Source organism: Falco naumanni, chromosome 20 (genome assembly GCF_017639655.2).
Source record: "Falco naumanni isolate bFalNau1 chromosome 20, bFalNau1.pat, whole genome shotgun sequence".
Lineage (NCBI taxonomy): Eukaryota > Metazoa > Chordata > Aves > Falconiformes > Falconidae > Falco > Falco naumanni.
Genome location: NC_054073.1, coordinates 245453 through 260968, shown reverse-complemented (window position 1 = coordinate 260968; position 15516 = coordinate 245453). Strand labels below are relative to the sequence as shown.

The window sequence follows — 15516 nt, the reverse complement described above, 5'->3', positions numbered from 1 at the left end:
TATTGTGCGGCCGCCGGAGGGGAAGCGAAGCGGCGGGTGTGAAGGTGGCGGGGAGGGACGGGGTTCTTAAGGTGGAGAGAGTCGGTGCTGGCACCGCACCGCGTGCCGGGGGATGCTGGAGGGCACCGGGCACCATCCCCACCCCGGGGGTTTGCAAAGCCACCGCTCAGCGCACCCCATCCCTGTCCCGGTGGGATGGATAAACCAACCCCAGCCCTTAATCCCTGCCCTAATCCCCAGTTCCCACAACCTCCAGGGTGCAGGCGGGTTGGCACCGCTCGTGCCGCGGGACCAGCCGGAGCCTGGCACCACCGGGAGGGAGAGCGGCGGTGGCGGCAGCTCGGCAGCTGTGTTTTCCAGCTGGGGGTCCCCGGCTGTTTGCCACCCGATGCCCCCAGCACATCCCAGGGATGCGCCCAGCTCCGGCAGCCGGTGGGGAGAAGGACACGGTGGCCGGAGCATGAGGAGGGGAAGTGGCGCCGGATCCCACCGTGCCAGGGACCGAATCCCGGCTGGCAGCACGAGCCTGGGCCAGCCGAGCCCCGTTGCCCCCAGCCCAGCGGCGCGGAATCCCGGGATGCGGCTGGGATGGACAAGGAGCCCTTTGCAGGCATGGATGGGCCAGCAGGTGGGTGGCCGGAGCCCCACCGCCCAGCCGGTACCGAGGGAGCCAGTGTCACCTGGGTGCCACCCGGTGCCACCTTCCCGTGACGTGTCCCCATCGCCCCAAGGCTCTTGCAGCTTCGGTTGCCGCTTCCTGCCCTTTGCAGGCAGCGGAGGAGTGAGCACAGGCAAGGCGGCCGCGCTGGGGGTCCAGGGTCCCGGCGTGGCCAGGCACAGGTAGGTGTGGGTTGGGGGATTGGGGCTGGGGTCTCACCAGGCTTGTGTTTGTACCAGGGTGGGAGGAAAAAGGCCATGGAGCAAACCTCAAGCAGGAGGACTTGGGCCAGGCAAGGCACGGATGCTCCCGCCACCGAAAGGCACAACGGACAAGGGGGGGCGGGGCGGGGGAGCGGGGTCCCCTGCCCATCCCGGCCCTTCCAGCCAGGTCGTACCCCCATCGCAGGGGGTCACCCAGCCCAGAAGGGTCTCAGGGGGCAAACCCAGGCTTTAGCCCATTTCGAGCCCGATTTGACCCATTTTTCACCCCAGGAGCGCAGGGTTTAGGCAGCACATCCCACCCCCGCGAGCAACCCCCCCCCCCCTCCCCCACCCCAGCCACCTCTCCAAGGCCAAGGTGCTGGCGGGGGAAAGCAGGGATGAGCCCCCCCACCTCCACCCAGGACCCACACCCAACCGGGGGACACAGCGCAAGCCGGGGACGGTGGCGTTGTCCCCAAGCGCCTGGCCACGCGCGGGCAGGACCTGAGCCAAGCTCACCGCCCCGGCGTTCCCCGCGCTGGTTGGCAGCACTTTGGGTTGTTTTGTTCCGCTTTGGTGACAACTTCCCTGCCTTCCCCCGCGAGCCCGGGTGCAGGGACGGGCTGGGTGCTGCAGCCGGTGACAGGTGACAAGGTGCTGTCCCCCTCCCCCACCTGAATCCCTCTGTTTTCTGACAAGCTCCTCCAACTCCGCTTTGCTTCCCAGATCCAACCAGTCTCTCCCACCCCCCTGGAGCATCTGCTGGGGATGAACATTTTTTTGCCGAGTGTTGGTGGCTCGGGGCTGAGCTCGGGGTCCCTCAGAGGCTGCACGCAGAGCCCGGTGCCCACCGCCTCGCCCCCCTCCCCTGGGTGACCCCCCAAGACTTCCAGGGGGCTGGGGGATTCATACACTTTCCCCTCCTCCCTCGCCGGTCCCTGAGCCATCATCCCTCCTGTCCAGGGGGCGCAGGGTGGTCTCCCTGGGGAGAATGATGAGCCCAGCAGCGCCTGGGGGGGCTCATGGACCCCCCAGCACCCCCCTGCCCCACAGGCAGGGGCCCCGAGGGAGGCTTCGCTGCCCTGAGCCCGTTTCTCCCCACTCCCTGGGACAGGGGACCCCATGGATGACGACCGTCCCCTCTTCAGCACCTTCAAACCCCTCGGTGAGGACAACACAGCCAGCACCAAGCCAGGACACGACACGACCTGGGACCAGCCCCAGGGAGCAGAGCAGCCCCTGGGCCACAACGACACAGGTGGCAGGGTAGGACAAGGGGTTGCAAAGGGTCCGTTGCCCCCTGTGCCCCCCAGCTCACACACCACAGGCACCGTGTCCTCCTGGGCTGCAATAGAAGCCCCACGTGGGGCGCAGAGCATCCTCGGGGGACATCCCCACCCGAGCCCCCGGCCGCTTTCCCCTTCCCTCCAGGCCCTGCCAGGCTCCTGGCTGTCTCCACCAGGCTGGTCCCTGCCGGAGGGTGACCTGCAGCCAGAGCTGGTGGCCCTGCGTGCCCAGACGAGGCTGTGGTTCGAGCAGACACAAGCCAGGAGGCTGGGAGCCAAGGGCGAGCTCCCAGCCTGGTTCCATGGCTTCATCAGCCGGAGGTGAGCAGCTGGGGGGGGGGGAACTGAGGCAGGGAACGGGGTGGCCCCTTCGGCATCCCCACCCCTGGGCTCCAAAACAGGGAGTTGGACACCTGGATCCCACAAAGGGGGTGAGGGTGAGCAGCTCTAGGTCCCTGCCCGCAGGGAGACGGAGCAGCTGCTGCAGGATCGACCCCCAGGCTGCTTCCTGATCCGCTTCAGCGAGAGCACAGTGGGCTTCGTCCTGTCCTACAGGTGAGGGACCCCCGAGGGGGGGGGTTGGGGCTCCATCCCTTTCCTGCTCACTGTGCCAACCCTGTCCCCTGTGCCGCCAGGGGCAGGGATCGGTGCCGGCACTTTGTCCTGGACCAGCTGCCGGACGGGCGGTACGTGATCCTGGGGGAGCAGAGCGCCCACGCCGCGCTGGCCGACCTGCTGCGGCACTACGCCACCGCGCCCCTCGCGCCCTACCACGAGGTCCTGACGGTGCCGTGCAGGCGGGTGAGGACCTGGGCCCTCCTTAGTCCCTGCAGCCAAGAAAAATGGAATCATTGGGGGGGGGGGGCGGGGGGGGGGGGCGCGGATTTTCCCAAGCTGGGGGAACCCAAGCACCGTGAAAGCCAGAGTTGGAAGCGGAGCCACCTTGGCCATCGGGCAGCATCCCCAGCGCAGGCAGCACACCCGAGGTGGGACCACCACCCTGAGGTCCACCCCAGGTCACGCACCCACCCCGGCACCCCTCCCCTCTTATTGCAGGAAGGGGAGTCCCAAGGAGGGTCGCAGACCCCCGCCGGCAGCAGTGCTGTGCATCCCCCATCCAGCAAAGCACCAGCAAAGCCCCTGGTGTACAGCACCGTGGCCAAGGGGGTCCCGGCAGCCAGGCAGGTGGCCGCAGCCCCCCTGCTCCCTGCGGAGCCCAGCGCCGAGGGAGGCTCATCCAGGGAGGTAAAGGCACGGCAGGGGGGTGGGCACGGAGGCAAAGCTCTCGCGAGGCGAAGGGATGCAGCCGGGCTGGGGGACGCAGCCCCCGCCACCGTGGATCCACTTCTCACCTCTGACCTGTCCCATCTCTTCCCCAGGCTCCCAACGTCCCCCCCGCCGCTGCCAGCCAAGGCCAGCTCCTTGGGGGCAGCTCAGGGGTCACACAGCCCCGCCGGCGGTGGAGCAGCCCCCAAAGGTCCCTCCGCTCAGGTGCCAGAAGCCGCCCCCCCCGCACCACCCCCGCCACCCCCGCCCGCCGATGCCAAGTACCAGCAGCTCATGTGCTTCCACACCTATGCCGAGCCCCACGAGGGCATCGCCCCCAGGCCCCCCCGCCCGCGAGGGGCTGCAAGAGCCCATCCCCTTCTACGCCATGGGCAGGGGGTCCAGCCCCGGCACCAGCCACGAGGAGAACATCTACTCCGAGGTGGCGCTGGCCCAGCAGGATCTGCCCGCTCCGCTTCCCGGGGGATCCCGAGGTGGCTTCTCCACGCTGCCCCCCAAACCCCGCGCTCACCGCTGGCTCTTCCGCAGCGCGTCCAGCCAAGCTTCCAAGAGGCGGCAGGTCCCGGCAGCTCCCAGCACCGTTGGGAAGGTGGGAGAAGCTTCCAGCCCGGCTGGGGAGGTGCGTTCCCCACGGTGGGGCACGGTGCAGAGTCGCTCGCTGCTCTAGAGCTCAGCGCCAGGGCTCAGTGAGATCCCCCCTAGAGCCCAGTGGGTCAGGGAGATCTCCCCTAGAGCCCAGTGGGTCGGGGAGATCCCCCCCTAGAGTCCAGTGGGTCGGGGAGATCCCCCCCTAGAGTCCAGAGGGTCGGGGTCTGCTCCACAGCGGGGTCACAGCAGGACAATGGGGTCCCCTGCCCCACCGGCGCGATGGTCCCGAACTCGTACCCGAAGAGGGAAGGGGGGGCGCAGCGGTGGGCCGGGGGGTGGTGAAGGACCAACTCTCAGGTCCCAGCTCCGCCAGCACCAGCTCAGGGCCCGTTTCTCCTCAGGGCACCACGAACCCTCGGCTCGAGCTCCCCGATGCCGGTCGCAGCCGCGGGACGAGCGCTGCAAAACAACCCCCGGCTGCAGCGGGGCAGAAAGACCCCGAAAACATTTACGAGCAGGTTTCTGGACACCATCTCTAAGCCAGGCGGGCGGGCAGGTCTAAGGCAAGAGCCAGCTCCCGGGCAGAAGGGAATTCTCCGGCTCCTCCAGCGCCGGAGGCAGCTCTGGGATGCAGGGGGAGAGGTCCAAGGCACAGACAGGCAGTGCCGTGGCCGGTCCGCTCTGCACTGGGATTCCCACGCCTTTCCCAAGCCCTGCGAGGCGGTTAAAAGATGGGAAACGGATTGAATTTATCTTTCAACGCATGCAGAGATCACTATTCACAGAACAGGGATGGAAAAGGCGATTACAGTAAAAAAAAAAACAAACAAAAAAAAACCCAAGACAGATTTTGAGCGCGGCTGGTGCATCCACTCGGATATGAAATCGGCCACGAGCCAGAGCGCCACGGCAACCTGGCAAGCAGGGCCACCCCAACCATCACGAGCCCAGCGCCCGCACCTCCAAGCCCTGCCCGTTTCCTCAGCCACAAACACCAGCTAACACCAAACCCAAGGACCAAATTCAGCTGCTGGGTGGGCGACGCCGATTCAGGGCTACGCCGCGGTGCCCAGCGCCATGCAAAACCCTGGACTCGTTGTTTTGCGGGAGATGACACGGAGCCGGCGTCATTCTCACAGCAGACAGGGTGCACCCAGCCTTAAATGGAGCAGAAAGTGCACAAAAAACAGCCCAACCCCCCCCCCCCCCCGGCTCAGATGTGTCAGAGCTTCAGGACACAGAGGGAAAAGGGGGGGGTTGTGGTTGTTTTCTTTTACCTCTCGGGGAAAAATTCGCTTTTGCTTTTTCCAAGCCTGTATTTTGTTGCTCTTAAATAGCTAGAAGCAGAGGGCGAGTCAGCTGAGCCTCGGAACTCCCCTCTAGTGCTAAAAGTGAGCCACTGCACACTGCAAATTAAAAAAAAAAAAAAAAAAAGAAAATGAGGAACCCGTGACCTCCAGCCTCCCTCTTGGCTGGCTCCAGGATTCCAGGACTCCACGGTCCCACCGAGGCCACGGAAACCCTCCAGCACCGTTGCCTCGCTGTGCCGGAGCGTGAACGCCAAGCCTCGGTGGTGTAAACTGCTGAATCCACGGCGGTGACCGTAACCCACTGCTGGGGTCTGCACCCCGGGGGGGGCTGAACTCCCTCGGCCAAGCGTTTCGGCACCGGCTGCACAACGGCATCTGCTCGGCTAATAAATCCAGGCAGCCGCTCCCAAAAAACGGGCTGCAGTGGAGGTGCTCCGGCCTTCCCGGGGAGGGGAGAAGGAAAAGCAACGCCCTGAGCAAGGAGTTGAGCACCTCGTGATGGAAACAGGTGTCGTTCGGTTCATTTAAAAGTTTATTCCTTTATCAAATCTCTTTTTGGAGGATTTCGCTGTACATATATGAATAAATTACTCAACAGTAACTTTATTCCGGTCATTCAAATACTCAAAACAGGCTCTGCAAAGTACTAAAACATCCAGGGAACTAAACTAGAAATCAGATTATTTTAAAATACTCTAAGGAAAGACTTCATTCATGGGGGTTTGTTTGCCTTTTTTTTTTTTTTTTTTTTTAAACAGATAACACAGGAGAAAAACAACCTCTTGGGAGTTTTTCTACACGGAGTAACAAATATTAGCTGGTTTAGCTGCGGTTACAACAAATATAACCCGTAGTGGTGGGAATGTAAGTTAAATAACCAGACCAGCTCTCTGTTCCCTTCGGCATCACACCCTTTGGTGAACAACAAACTAAGTGAGGCCACAGAGATTTGGCTAAAAGATCCATGGATCTGGCCACCAAAGGCTGCACATGATTTGCAGTCATTATCGCCTAGACCTAATACTTTAAATAAAAGAAAGATTTCACTTTAAAAAGTTAAGGCCGGATATGGTCTCCTCTTCCCAGCCAGGAGGGTAAAGTTAACACTTAATTGAAACAGAATTGATACAAACAAGCTGGGGAAAAAATAAAATAATAAAAAAAAAGTACAGTTGGCAGCCTTCATCTGTGTCTGCTGAGAGGAAATACCGCTGCTTCACTCGCCGAGCTCGCTGCCAGCTGCACTGCACCGTGTGACGCCGGGAATACTCAGTTCCACGAGTCTGGAGAGCAGCCTGGTACAGCGCTGGAGGCCTTGGGTCAAGGGGAGGGGAAAAAAAAAAAAAAAGAAAAAGAAAAAAAACCCAACCAAAAGGAAAAGAAATGTACATACACACAACGATCACGTTTATCCAAAAGCCCTCAGCAGCGCCTCGTGCTGGGCGAGAGATCCTCACTGCTTAGTGTGTTCCACACTCGGGGCGTTTTCACCTCTGTTGCAAGCTCTGACCTGTAAAGGAGTTTCCCCTCAGCATGGTTCGAGACATACAGGCTGGCGGAGCTGAGAAGAAAAACACTAACTTAGCCACATTTTCTCAAAAATAAAAGGGATCAAACCAACCATTTGCATGAGAGGAGCACTGGATTTACTTGGACGTGAGTAAGCAGCCGCGAGGACTTCTCAAATAAAAGGAAAAAAAAAAAAAAAAAACCAAAACACCAAAAAACAAAACACAACCCAAAGCCAGGCTTGCTCTGGAAACTCACTGTCTTTTAGAAAAAAAGAAAAAAAAAAATAAAAGAGTTACACTCAATGCACAGCGAGTCCAAGAAAGGAGCAAAGTGGGAATTGGAAGTTTATTGAGACTCTGCCTACGGTTCCAGTGGCGAGGCTACGTCGAAGGAGCGTAGCCCCCGTACCTACAGGACAAAAGCTCCAAGCCTTGCGCCAGGCACATCTCCTGCAGCTGCTTTGGGACCGTCACCAGTCGTACGGAACAGATTTGACTTGAACCTTTGCCACATTCTTGTTTATAAGGAGGGAGGGGAAAGATTACAGGTGGAGTTTCAGGACCAGCTTGCATTAAACCTTTCTCCTGACAGGCAGGGGAGCGCACTATCCTCCCACCCGCCGAGCAGACCACGTTCTACACGGGGCCTGGTTGATCTCCAGAAGGCCAGGAGAAGTCTGACAGAGTAGGTCACCTGGGACGACAGCCAAAAAGCGGGACAGAGGTGTTAGAATCCGTATTTGGCTTGAGTCTGACGTCTGCTGAGCTTGTTTTCAGACCATGTGTTTTTCAGTTCCAGTTCTCTTTCCTTCGCCTGCAGAAACGGAGAGGATAAACATCAGCGTCGCCGCTCCCCGACTCAACAGCCTTTCACTCTCCTCTGCCCCTGCTGACGGGGATTACAGAGCGCTTCAGCGAGAAGCCTCGTTACAGCAGTTAGCACAATTATCTTGACAGAGGCCTGAATTAATTGGGATGCACAGGCATTTCATTCATGCTGAAAAAAAACAGCTTCTCTTATGGGGCGGTCATGGCAGCCGCTTGCTAACCGCACGGCAGCAGTGCGGAATTAAGACAGGAAGCAGAGAGTCTCGGTGACGCGTAGAACCACGCACACTGGAGCTGGGCAAGAGGTGAAGAGCAAAGCAAAGCAAAAAGCAAGCTAGAAGCTCAGTGCCGTGACACCCCCAAGGACAAGGCGCTGCTGCCACAAGGCTGTTTGGGCCACCAGTGGCAGCACGGCCACCTCTGTCCCCGTCAGAGCCACTACAGGTCTCAGCCAAGGCTCGGGGCGCTCAGTCGGGGAGAGCTCCTCGAAGAGCAGCTCCACCAGCTCCACCTCGTGCTGCCAAGCATGAAGCCTTGTAATCCTGCCTGGATGGTTTGAAAGGGAAGCTGCTCACCTGATGGATCAGGTATGTGATCTGGTGTTTCCTCCTTTGCTGTCCCGTGGGCTGATCTCCTTTTTTCTAGAAAGCAAAACCAAGTGAACCGTTAAACCTGGAAAGATCCTGCCCCAGACAGCGATTCGAGAAGCATTTGTTTCATATCAAACAGCTCTGGGCAGATTCCCTAAGCTGAAGCAGCTCCTGGCCCGCCTTTACCACCTGCACGCTGGGACTGTGTTTTGAGAAGCTCTGCTGGTCTCTTGTGTTTAATTATCTAGACAACACTAACACAAGGGCCCCTGTCCCCCCACCCTGGGGACCCTGTGGCATCTCGTCCAGCCCCAGCTGCGGCTGAAATGAGACCCGAACAGAGGTCCTCAAGCCAGCACTCCTCCCTGCCTGCCTGTACCTTGCTGAACGATTTCATGGTCTTCTCCTCCGTTAAGGATTTGGTCAGCCACTGCTGGGCTCCGCTCAGCTGATCGTCACCTTTGATATCCACAAAGTTGATCTCTTCCCTCCCTCGGTTCCGCTTGCCTTGCAGGCGCTTGAACTGAAAGAACAGAAATAACCAGAGTTAAGACATGCACAGCACGCACCAACGCCAACCTGAAACAAGTAAAGGTAGATGGGATCTGAGCCTCAGCTCCCCGAGCATGGGACAAGCCACGTCAACATTTTTCCAGCCAGGATTTTTTTTCTTTAGGAGAGTTCTGGTTCGCTATAGATCAGAGGAAAATGAGATTATAACCTTCAAGCTATGCAGAAGAGAAAACAGCATTTACTCTTGCTTTCAGTCTGGTTCAGAAGACCCTCGGACTCCCAAATCTCTCGTTTGAAGTGCTAGGGAGGCACCTGAAGTTGTGCTGCTACCATATCCGCCTCCTGTAACAGAAATCCACCTCTAAAATAAAGAGGTCCCCTGAAGAAGCAAGCACCAGATGGGCTACCACCTTCCGCAGCACCGACTGGCCCAGCTAACGAGGCTGGCAGTTTCTAGATGAAGGCAACAATGGGAAAAACGGGTTTTAAAACAGGTTTTTGAGCATTTGAAATAAGTAGGGAATTTGCTGCTATGCTAGAGGACGTACCGTGAAGGTATCTGAACAGAAACTCATCTGCACCTCAGCAAGCAACACCCCTCCACGCCCCTTTGTCTGCCCCAGGTGCCCCTCACGAGAATGAGACGGGGCTCGGTAAAAGTAACAAACAGAACTAAGTGGGACTTAATTATAAAGCAAGCAAGCTCCATCCAGAGCAGAAACCCAACAGACTGCTGGAAGGACACCACCCCGTGTCCACGACACGGCGCTAGACCCCACGGAACAACCACCCAGCCCAACGTGGGACGAAGCCCAGGTCGTGTCGGTGGGGCAGGACCGCGGCTGCCAAGCGGGTCCTACGTTCTAGCCAAGCTTCAACGCAAATTCCGCAGCGGGATAGTAAAGTGCCAACCGCTTCGTCGTCTATGAAGGAGGAGTCGGTGCTCATCTCCTGCGGCGGTGCCTGGGCCGGTTCCACCTCCTGGTAGTAGCCGCTGCTGTAGTAATCCTGTCAGCGAAAGGAAAACCAGTTTGTCACGAGAGCGGAGCAAGATTGATCCTGGAGCAACCACACACGGAGCGCTGAATGGTGTACCTCGCTCCCCGAGCTGCTGCTTTTTCACCTAGAGGCACTTCACCCCGCCTCTGGGGAGTACAGGCCGTTCGTTACACGGCTACCTCCTCCCAGGGCAGGCCGAAGCAGTCATTAACCACATCTCATTACTCTGGAGCCCACTACTCTTCAGTAGTGCCAGAGTACAGCACTTTTTTCCAGAGGTACTCAACAACAAATACTTTGCTGAATTACTAGAAACAACCTGGCTTCTGCCACCGGCTCTGGCGAGCCCCGATTTTGCACCCTGACAACAACAGGGGCAGTTGCACAGGGGCGTTTTAAAATGAGTGAGTGCAGCTATTAAACATTTATCCAGCAAAGAGCATCTCCAGCTCTCGTGCCAGGGGAATCCTGTTGCGCTAAGTGCTGTGGATCTCTGCTCCTTGTCCCAGCTAGCTCAGACAGGTTAGATTCCCACCAGCCGCTGCCTGCTCCCGTAGCTAATTCGGAGCCCTGCGCCCCGGACGCCTTTTCAGAGCAGAACCACCAAGCTTCACCTCCCAGTCGGCAAACCCACCTGATAATATGCACCAGCCATGCCGGCCTCGCTGTAGGCAGGGAACTGGCTGTACGTCTGGCTGCCGTAGTCTTCTCCCGGTTTGGGTGCCCAGCTGTGCTGAGCACCGCTGGAGCCCGCGCCCGTCTTGAACTCCAGAGGGGCGTTAGCAGCAGCGTCCTGGAACTGGGGCTCTGTCTCTGTCCCGGGCGGGGGGTCCTCTGACACCACCGTGCCAGAGTACATGTACGCCTCGGCACCCACGAGGCTGGGCTCGCTCCTGTCGGACAAGGAGAAGTAGTTCTCTGGTTCGACCTCTTCGTCGCTGTCGTCGTCTTCCTGCGTGATCTGCTTGGTTACCTGCAGGGCAGCACTCTTGGCAGCGGCTTTGATAGCAGACGGAGAAGGAGTGGTGGGCACCGCTGGCTTGGACAGAGGTTTTGTTTTGGAGGAAGAGGTCGGGGCTTTAGCCGGCTTTGAGTCAGAAGCGTTTTCTCCCGCTTTCCTCGAGAAAGCGTAGGGCAAAAGTAACCGATTGGTCTCTTTCACTGTCAAATTTTTGGGTTGAGGAAGCAAAGCAGACAAGCCAGAGCCCTCGCCGCGTCCCTGGTGAGTTTCATGCAGGGCAAATGGTTCACAGAAATAAAGAGAAATGAGTGAGACTCTTTCCTTTTTCTGACTCCCTGCCAATTATCTCCTTCAACTCTAACAACATTAATGGGTTTCCCATTGCTCAGCACAATCGTTCGCTACTTTGAACACGCTGCAGGGCTTTCTTGCACAAAAGGCCAGTGGGACTTAAGGGAAACATGGTACTTGCAAATATCTACCAACTTCCCAAATCCATGTCTTTTTTTTTTTTTCCTGAGACTTAAATTTATGAAATTGCCCAAAAAAAGGGACTTGACACCCCAGGGGATTTCAGGAATATTATACACCAAAAGCCACGTGCTAATCAGGGTGGCTGATTTACTCTAGTGGAAGCCCAAGATCTGTCACAGTCAAATGCCTCTTTCCTGTGAAACCTGTTTAATTGAATATACTAGGTATTTACCTGAAGCGTGTTTTTCTTCTTTGCTGGTTCATCTTCCTCTGAATCTGACTGAGAAAGAAAAACAGAGCTTAGCACAACTTGAGATATTAAAATAAAAGAAAATAAAAGCCCACCCACTATTCAATTTATTAAATTTTCAGTTTGAACCAGACAAAGCATCACGGTAACGTGGATCCGGATTTATAATCTGCCAAGAGCTGAGCTAAAAAGCGACACTGGGATGTGGTCAAGCTCTTTTTCCACAGTCTTGCTGATGCATCTATCTCAGGGCAAAGGGAGATAAAAGCCTGCCCTGGTGACTACTGTGAGAGATAAACAAGCCATCCACAGCGAAAGCAGGACCACAGTACTTGCCACTACAATTTAGAGATAACTGAGTCCAGGCAGAGGCAGAAAGATCAGCTGCATTCTGCTGGAAAACCTGCAGCTTTACAAACAGGTCAGCATCACTTCTTAAAAATCTTGTAAGAGCAAAGCCATCCACAGCCAAACGATAATCTCCCACTTGAGCTCATTTATGCAACTTACGGAACAGAAAAAAGGATTTGCTAACCCAAAATTCCAAATTTTCAAGGCAGCTTTTTAATCCTGCTCTAAACCAGAGTGGGTGGGCGGAGAAACTCAGCTGCTACATATTTGGCTCCTGTCAGAAATTAGCATTTGGAAAGCCAACAGCTCAAGAATTTTATTTCTTTTTTTTTTTTTTTTGATAAACCACAGGAAAACAAACCTAAAGCAAGGCAAAGAACACAAGCTACACAGCATAAGGTCAGCGCTCTCTTTCAAAGTAAGTTCATAGAAGGGAAGCACAAAACCATACAAAGCAAGGGAGTAAAAATTCGCTGCGAGGATTAACGGGGAGTTGCTCACAATAACGTTGCCCAATATCCATTTAAAACTTGAGTAGAAAGTCTGGTGTCTCTGGCATCAGAAAAGGCCCTTAACATCTTTATTGTTTTATAGCTTTGCAGAGCACTTTAAAGAGATTACAGGAAACAAGGTCTTCTGCCAGTTTACTATCTAAATTATAAAACAGGACAAAGACAAAGAACATGCATAAATAAAGGCAAGTCAAGAGTGGCCATAAAACCCCCCTGCCGCATTTGGAAGAGAGGAGATAAAGCAGACTGCCCAGGAGCATCTCCACAGGTGCAAACAAAAGTGATGGGAGGTATTTTAAGGAGAAAGAAGGAATAAGCAGTGATGAGGATGTCAGTCACGGGCCAAGGGACTTCCAGGAATCCCAAACAGGAACCTCTCAGACCAGCTCTGGTTTTAAGGTACTTTTTCTCCCTTCAGCATTCATTCGCTCGACACTGATGATCTGTAGTTTTCTTGTTCAAAGCCAATACACTGGAACACAGAGGGGGAGACGAAGGGGGAGAAGAAATCTCCTTTCATTTCAGCTTATTTCAGTAACTGTACAACCAGCAGGGCAGCAAAGAGCCCTGGACACTTGCTTTATTGTGAAGTGCCTGTTCCAAAGCACTGCAAGAAAGTGAGTAAGCAAAAAGTGGGTATGAGAGAACGGGATATCCCTCATCCATTTGTCTAAAAGGGCCAGCCATGCATCCCACCACCTCTGCCACCTTTAGGAGCCGTGGAATGAGGAGCTGTGGAATTTGCCAGACTGGGTTGGTTATCAGTGAGCAGCAGAGCATGGTTCAGAGACAGCCAGGAAGCCCGTGTCCGCTCACTCGCTCTCCCCATGCCGCCACAGACTGCTCTTCCAGCAAAGCGAGATGCACTGACTTCGTTTCAGCTCCCCCAGGCACAAGATGCTGGCAGACCGCTATTAGTTGATGCTGTTTATAAATCCAGAGAGCCAAACCTCTTCCTCGAGCTACCTATCCCCATGGAAATGACCCTAAGCCGCAGTTCAACTCTTCCTACAGCCAGAGGCACTCATGTCTCACCAGAGCCAGCGACCAAGGCCAGACACAGCCACACGGTGGTCACATCCACCCTACAACAGTGCTGTCCCGGTGCAACCAGCAAAGGGGAGAGATGAAAAGCTGATCAGCAGGGACACCCAGGAAAAAAAAAAGGGAGGTGGGCACAAAGAGCCTGGCCCTGCTCTCACCACCAAACAGCCTGGATTCAGTGCTCAGGAGCCCCATAAGGTGCAGGGCACTGCAAACATGAAAAAGCACAAGCTAAGAGGGAAATGATTACTTAAAAGTCTGGAGAACGCCTGAAGCACTGATTTGACAGGAAAATCTAATCAATTGCACAGCAAACAAAAGAGGAGATTTTTTGGGGATATCCCCACGAAAAGCCATAGGGCTCCACATCATCAACTGGTTAACTTCGGCAATAAACAAGGGTGCAGATAATCTGGGTTTTGCTGTTATTATGATTATAAATAAGGTTTCTATATCAGTTTAATTCTGCAAAGCGCTTTAGGATTAGGGCGGGCAGCCAGGACAAATCTCCTCGTAGATGCCACAATAGGTTTCGGTACCTTGCTATATTATGATGGGAGAGAGCAAGGAAAGAGAGGCTGTGTTTTATGGGCAGACAAATCCACTGGGGGATTGCTCCAAGGAGATTCCACACACAAAGGTGCTCCTTCTGGGGAGGGCTCAAGCGGGCCCCCCCCGCCCCAGGCAGAGCTGGTGGTTTATTTCATACTCACATCTCCCTTGTGCAACTCGGGCGCCGTGATCCGCACCGGCTCTGTCCTCTTCTTTGGCTTGGGGAGGCTCAAATCCACCCCAGCGCCGGGCAGAGCAGCAGAGGCCGAGACAGGAGGGGGTAGGCTGAGGGTAGAGGCAGCGGTCGTGGTGGCAGCGTTCCTCGGGGGAGGCAGGAGGAGCCCCCCCAGCCTGGGCTGCTCCCCGCTCCCGTTCCCGCTGGCGGCCGGCTCGGGCAGGCTGACGGCCGCGGCCTGGCCCGGGCTCATGGCCGGCGGGGGGGTGCTGAAGCCCCTCATGCCAGGCGGGGGGCCCATAAGGAAGGGAGGGGGCGGCCCGCCGTGGGGTGGCGGCAGCAGGGGGAAGCCGCTGCCCAGCGGTTGGTGAGGCGGAGGCAGCGGGGGCATCACGGGGGCTTTCGGGGGAGGCAAGGTGGCGAAGAGCCCCCGGGCCGGCGACTGCTGTGCTGCCTCATCAGGAGGAGCGGCGGCTTCCTCCTCCTCGCCCCCGGCCTCCTCCGCATCACTCTCCTCTTCGCTGCTGGCATAGGCCACCAGGGACATGGCCCCCGGAGGAGGGCGGCCCTCCGCGGGCAGGAGCCGCTACGCGAGGCCGAGGATCCGCCCTCCCGGCTAGGCCGCACTACCGCCGCGCCTTCAGCGACCGTAGCGGGGAGGAAAGGGAGGGTGGGGGCGAGGCTAAGCCGCCATGGCGGCCCCACCCCCGCGCAGCGGCGGGGCCACGGGCTCGGAGAGCCGGTGAGGCGGCCCAGCGCCCGGCTCCGCACCCGGCGCGCCGCGCTCCCAGATAATGGCTGCCGGCAGCGCCCCCCCAGCTTCCCGCGCCTCAGCGCCGCCGGACTACAACTCCCGGCGTGCCCCGCGCGCTTCCCCGCCCGCCTCCCAGCACACCCCGCCGCGCGGCACTATGGGAAGTATAGTTTGCGGCGGCTCCCGGCGGGACCACCGCTCCCGGCATGACCCGCGGGGCGGGGCCGAGGGGCCGGGACCTGACATGGCGGGGGAGCCAGGCCCTAGAGCGGGAAGGCCGCAGGCAGCTGGGACGGGCCTGGGGGAGTCGGTGAAGGGGTGGGGAGGCGCTAGGGGCAATGTCTGGCGTGGTCTAGTTGAGCCCACCAAGGCCAGGCCTAGTCAGAGCTTAGACCAGGCCTGGCCAGGCCCTGAGGTGAAGCGCGGCCTAGCCCGGTTGGAGGCGGCGAGGGGCCTAGGCCTCCACCAGAAGCCTCCGAGGAGGCCGAGGGACGGGCCGAGAGGAGCTGGCCTAACGCGGCGTGCTCGGAGCGCTTCCCACTGAGGGCTGCTGGGCGCGGGGGGCCTGCCCGAGCCCCCCCTGTGCGGGGCAGGGCCGCTGGGGAAAGGCGGGCCTTCCACCGGCTTGGTGGGGCCGCTGCGCGGCCTGTGGGTGGGCTCCGGCCCAAGG

General features: G+C 57.7%; 2 protein-coding genes across 9 annotated transcripts; one reads left to right on the top strand and one right to left on the bottom strand.

Moving 5' to 3' along the window:
* Window positions 1-137: 137 nt before the first annotated feature.
* On the top strand, window positions 138-6078 carry SH2D2A (SH2 domain containing 2A). 4 transcript variants are annotated; one of them, XM_040578023.1, is made up of 8 exons: window positions 138-840; window positions 1976-2127; window positions 2293-2468; window positions 2613-2702; window positions 2783-2948; window positions 3204-3392; window positions 3527-4053; window positions 4424-6078. In XM_040578023.1, the coding sequence occupies exons 2-8, from the start codon at window positions 1984-1986 to the stop codon at window positions 4767-4769; spliced, it is 1638 nt and encodes a 545-aa protein (XP_040433957.1). In that variant the 5' UTR covers window positions 138-840; window positions 1976-1983; the 3' UTR covers window positions 4770-6078. The 4 variants fall into 4 exon arrangements, with proteins under 4 accessions (XP_040433957.1, XP_040433956.1, XP_040433954.1 ...); XM_040578022.1 differs by having other exon boundaries at window positions 1976-2468; window positions 3527-4023; XM_040578020.1 differs by having other exon boundaries at window positions 1976-2468.
* On the bottom strand, window positions 5852-14913 carry PRCC (proline rich mitotic checkpoint control factor). 5 transcript variants are annotated; one of them, XM_040578025.1, is made up of 8 exons: window positions 14079-14913; window positions 11441-11488; window positions 10408-10992; window positions 9687-9782; window positions 8641-8784; window positions 8247-8312; window positions 7538-7657; window positions 5852-6842 (listed from the first exon to the last, which is right to left on the bottom strand). In XM_040578025.1, exons 1-7 carry the CDS (start codon window positions 14637-14639, stop codon window positions 7571-7573), a joined length of 1587 nt encoding a protein of 528 aa, XP_040433959.1. In that variant the 5' UTR covers window positions 14640-14913; the 3' UTR covers window positions 5852-6842; window positions 7538-7570. The 5 variants fall into 5 exon arrangements, 3 of the variants coding, with proteins under 3 accessions (XP_040433959.1, XP_040433958.1, XP_040433960.1); XM_040578024.1 differs by having other exon boundaries at window positions 5852-7657; XR_005825265.1 differs by lacking the exons at window positions 5852-6842; window positions 7538-7657; window positions 8247-8312 and adding an exon at window positions 8983-9116.
* Between the last annotated feature and the right edge of the window lie 603 nt (window positions 14914-15516).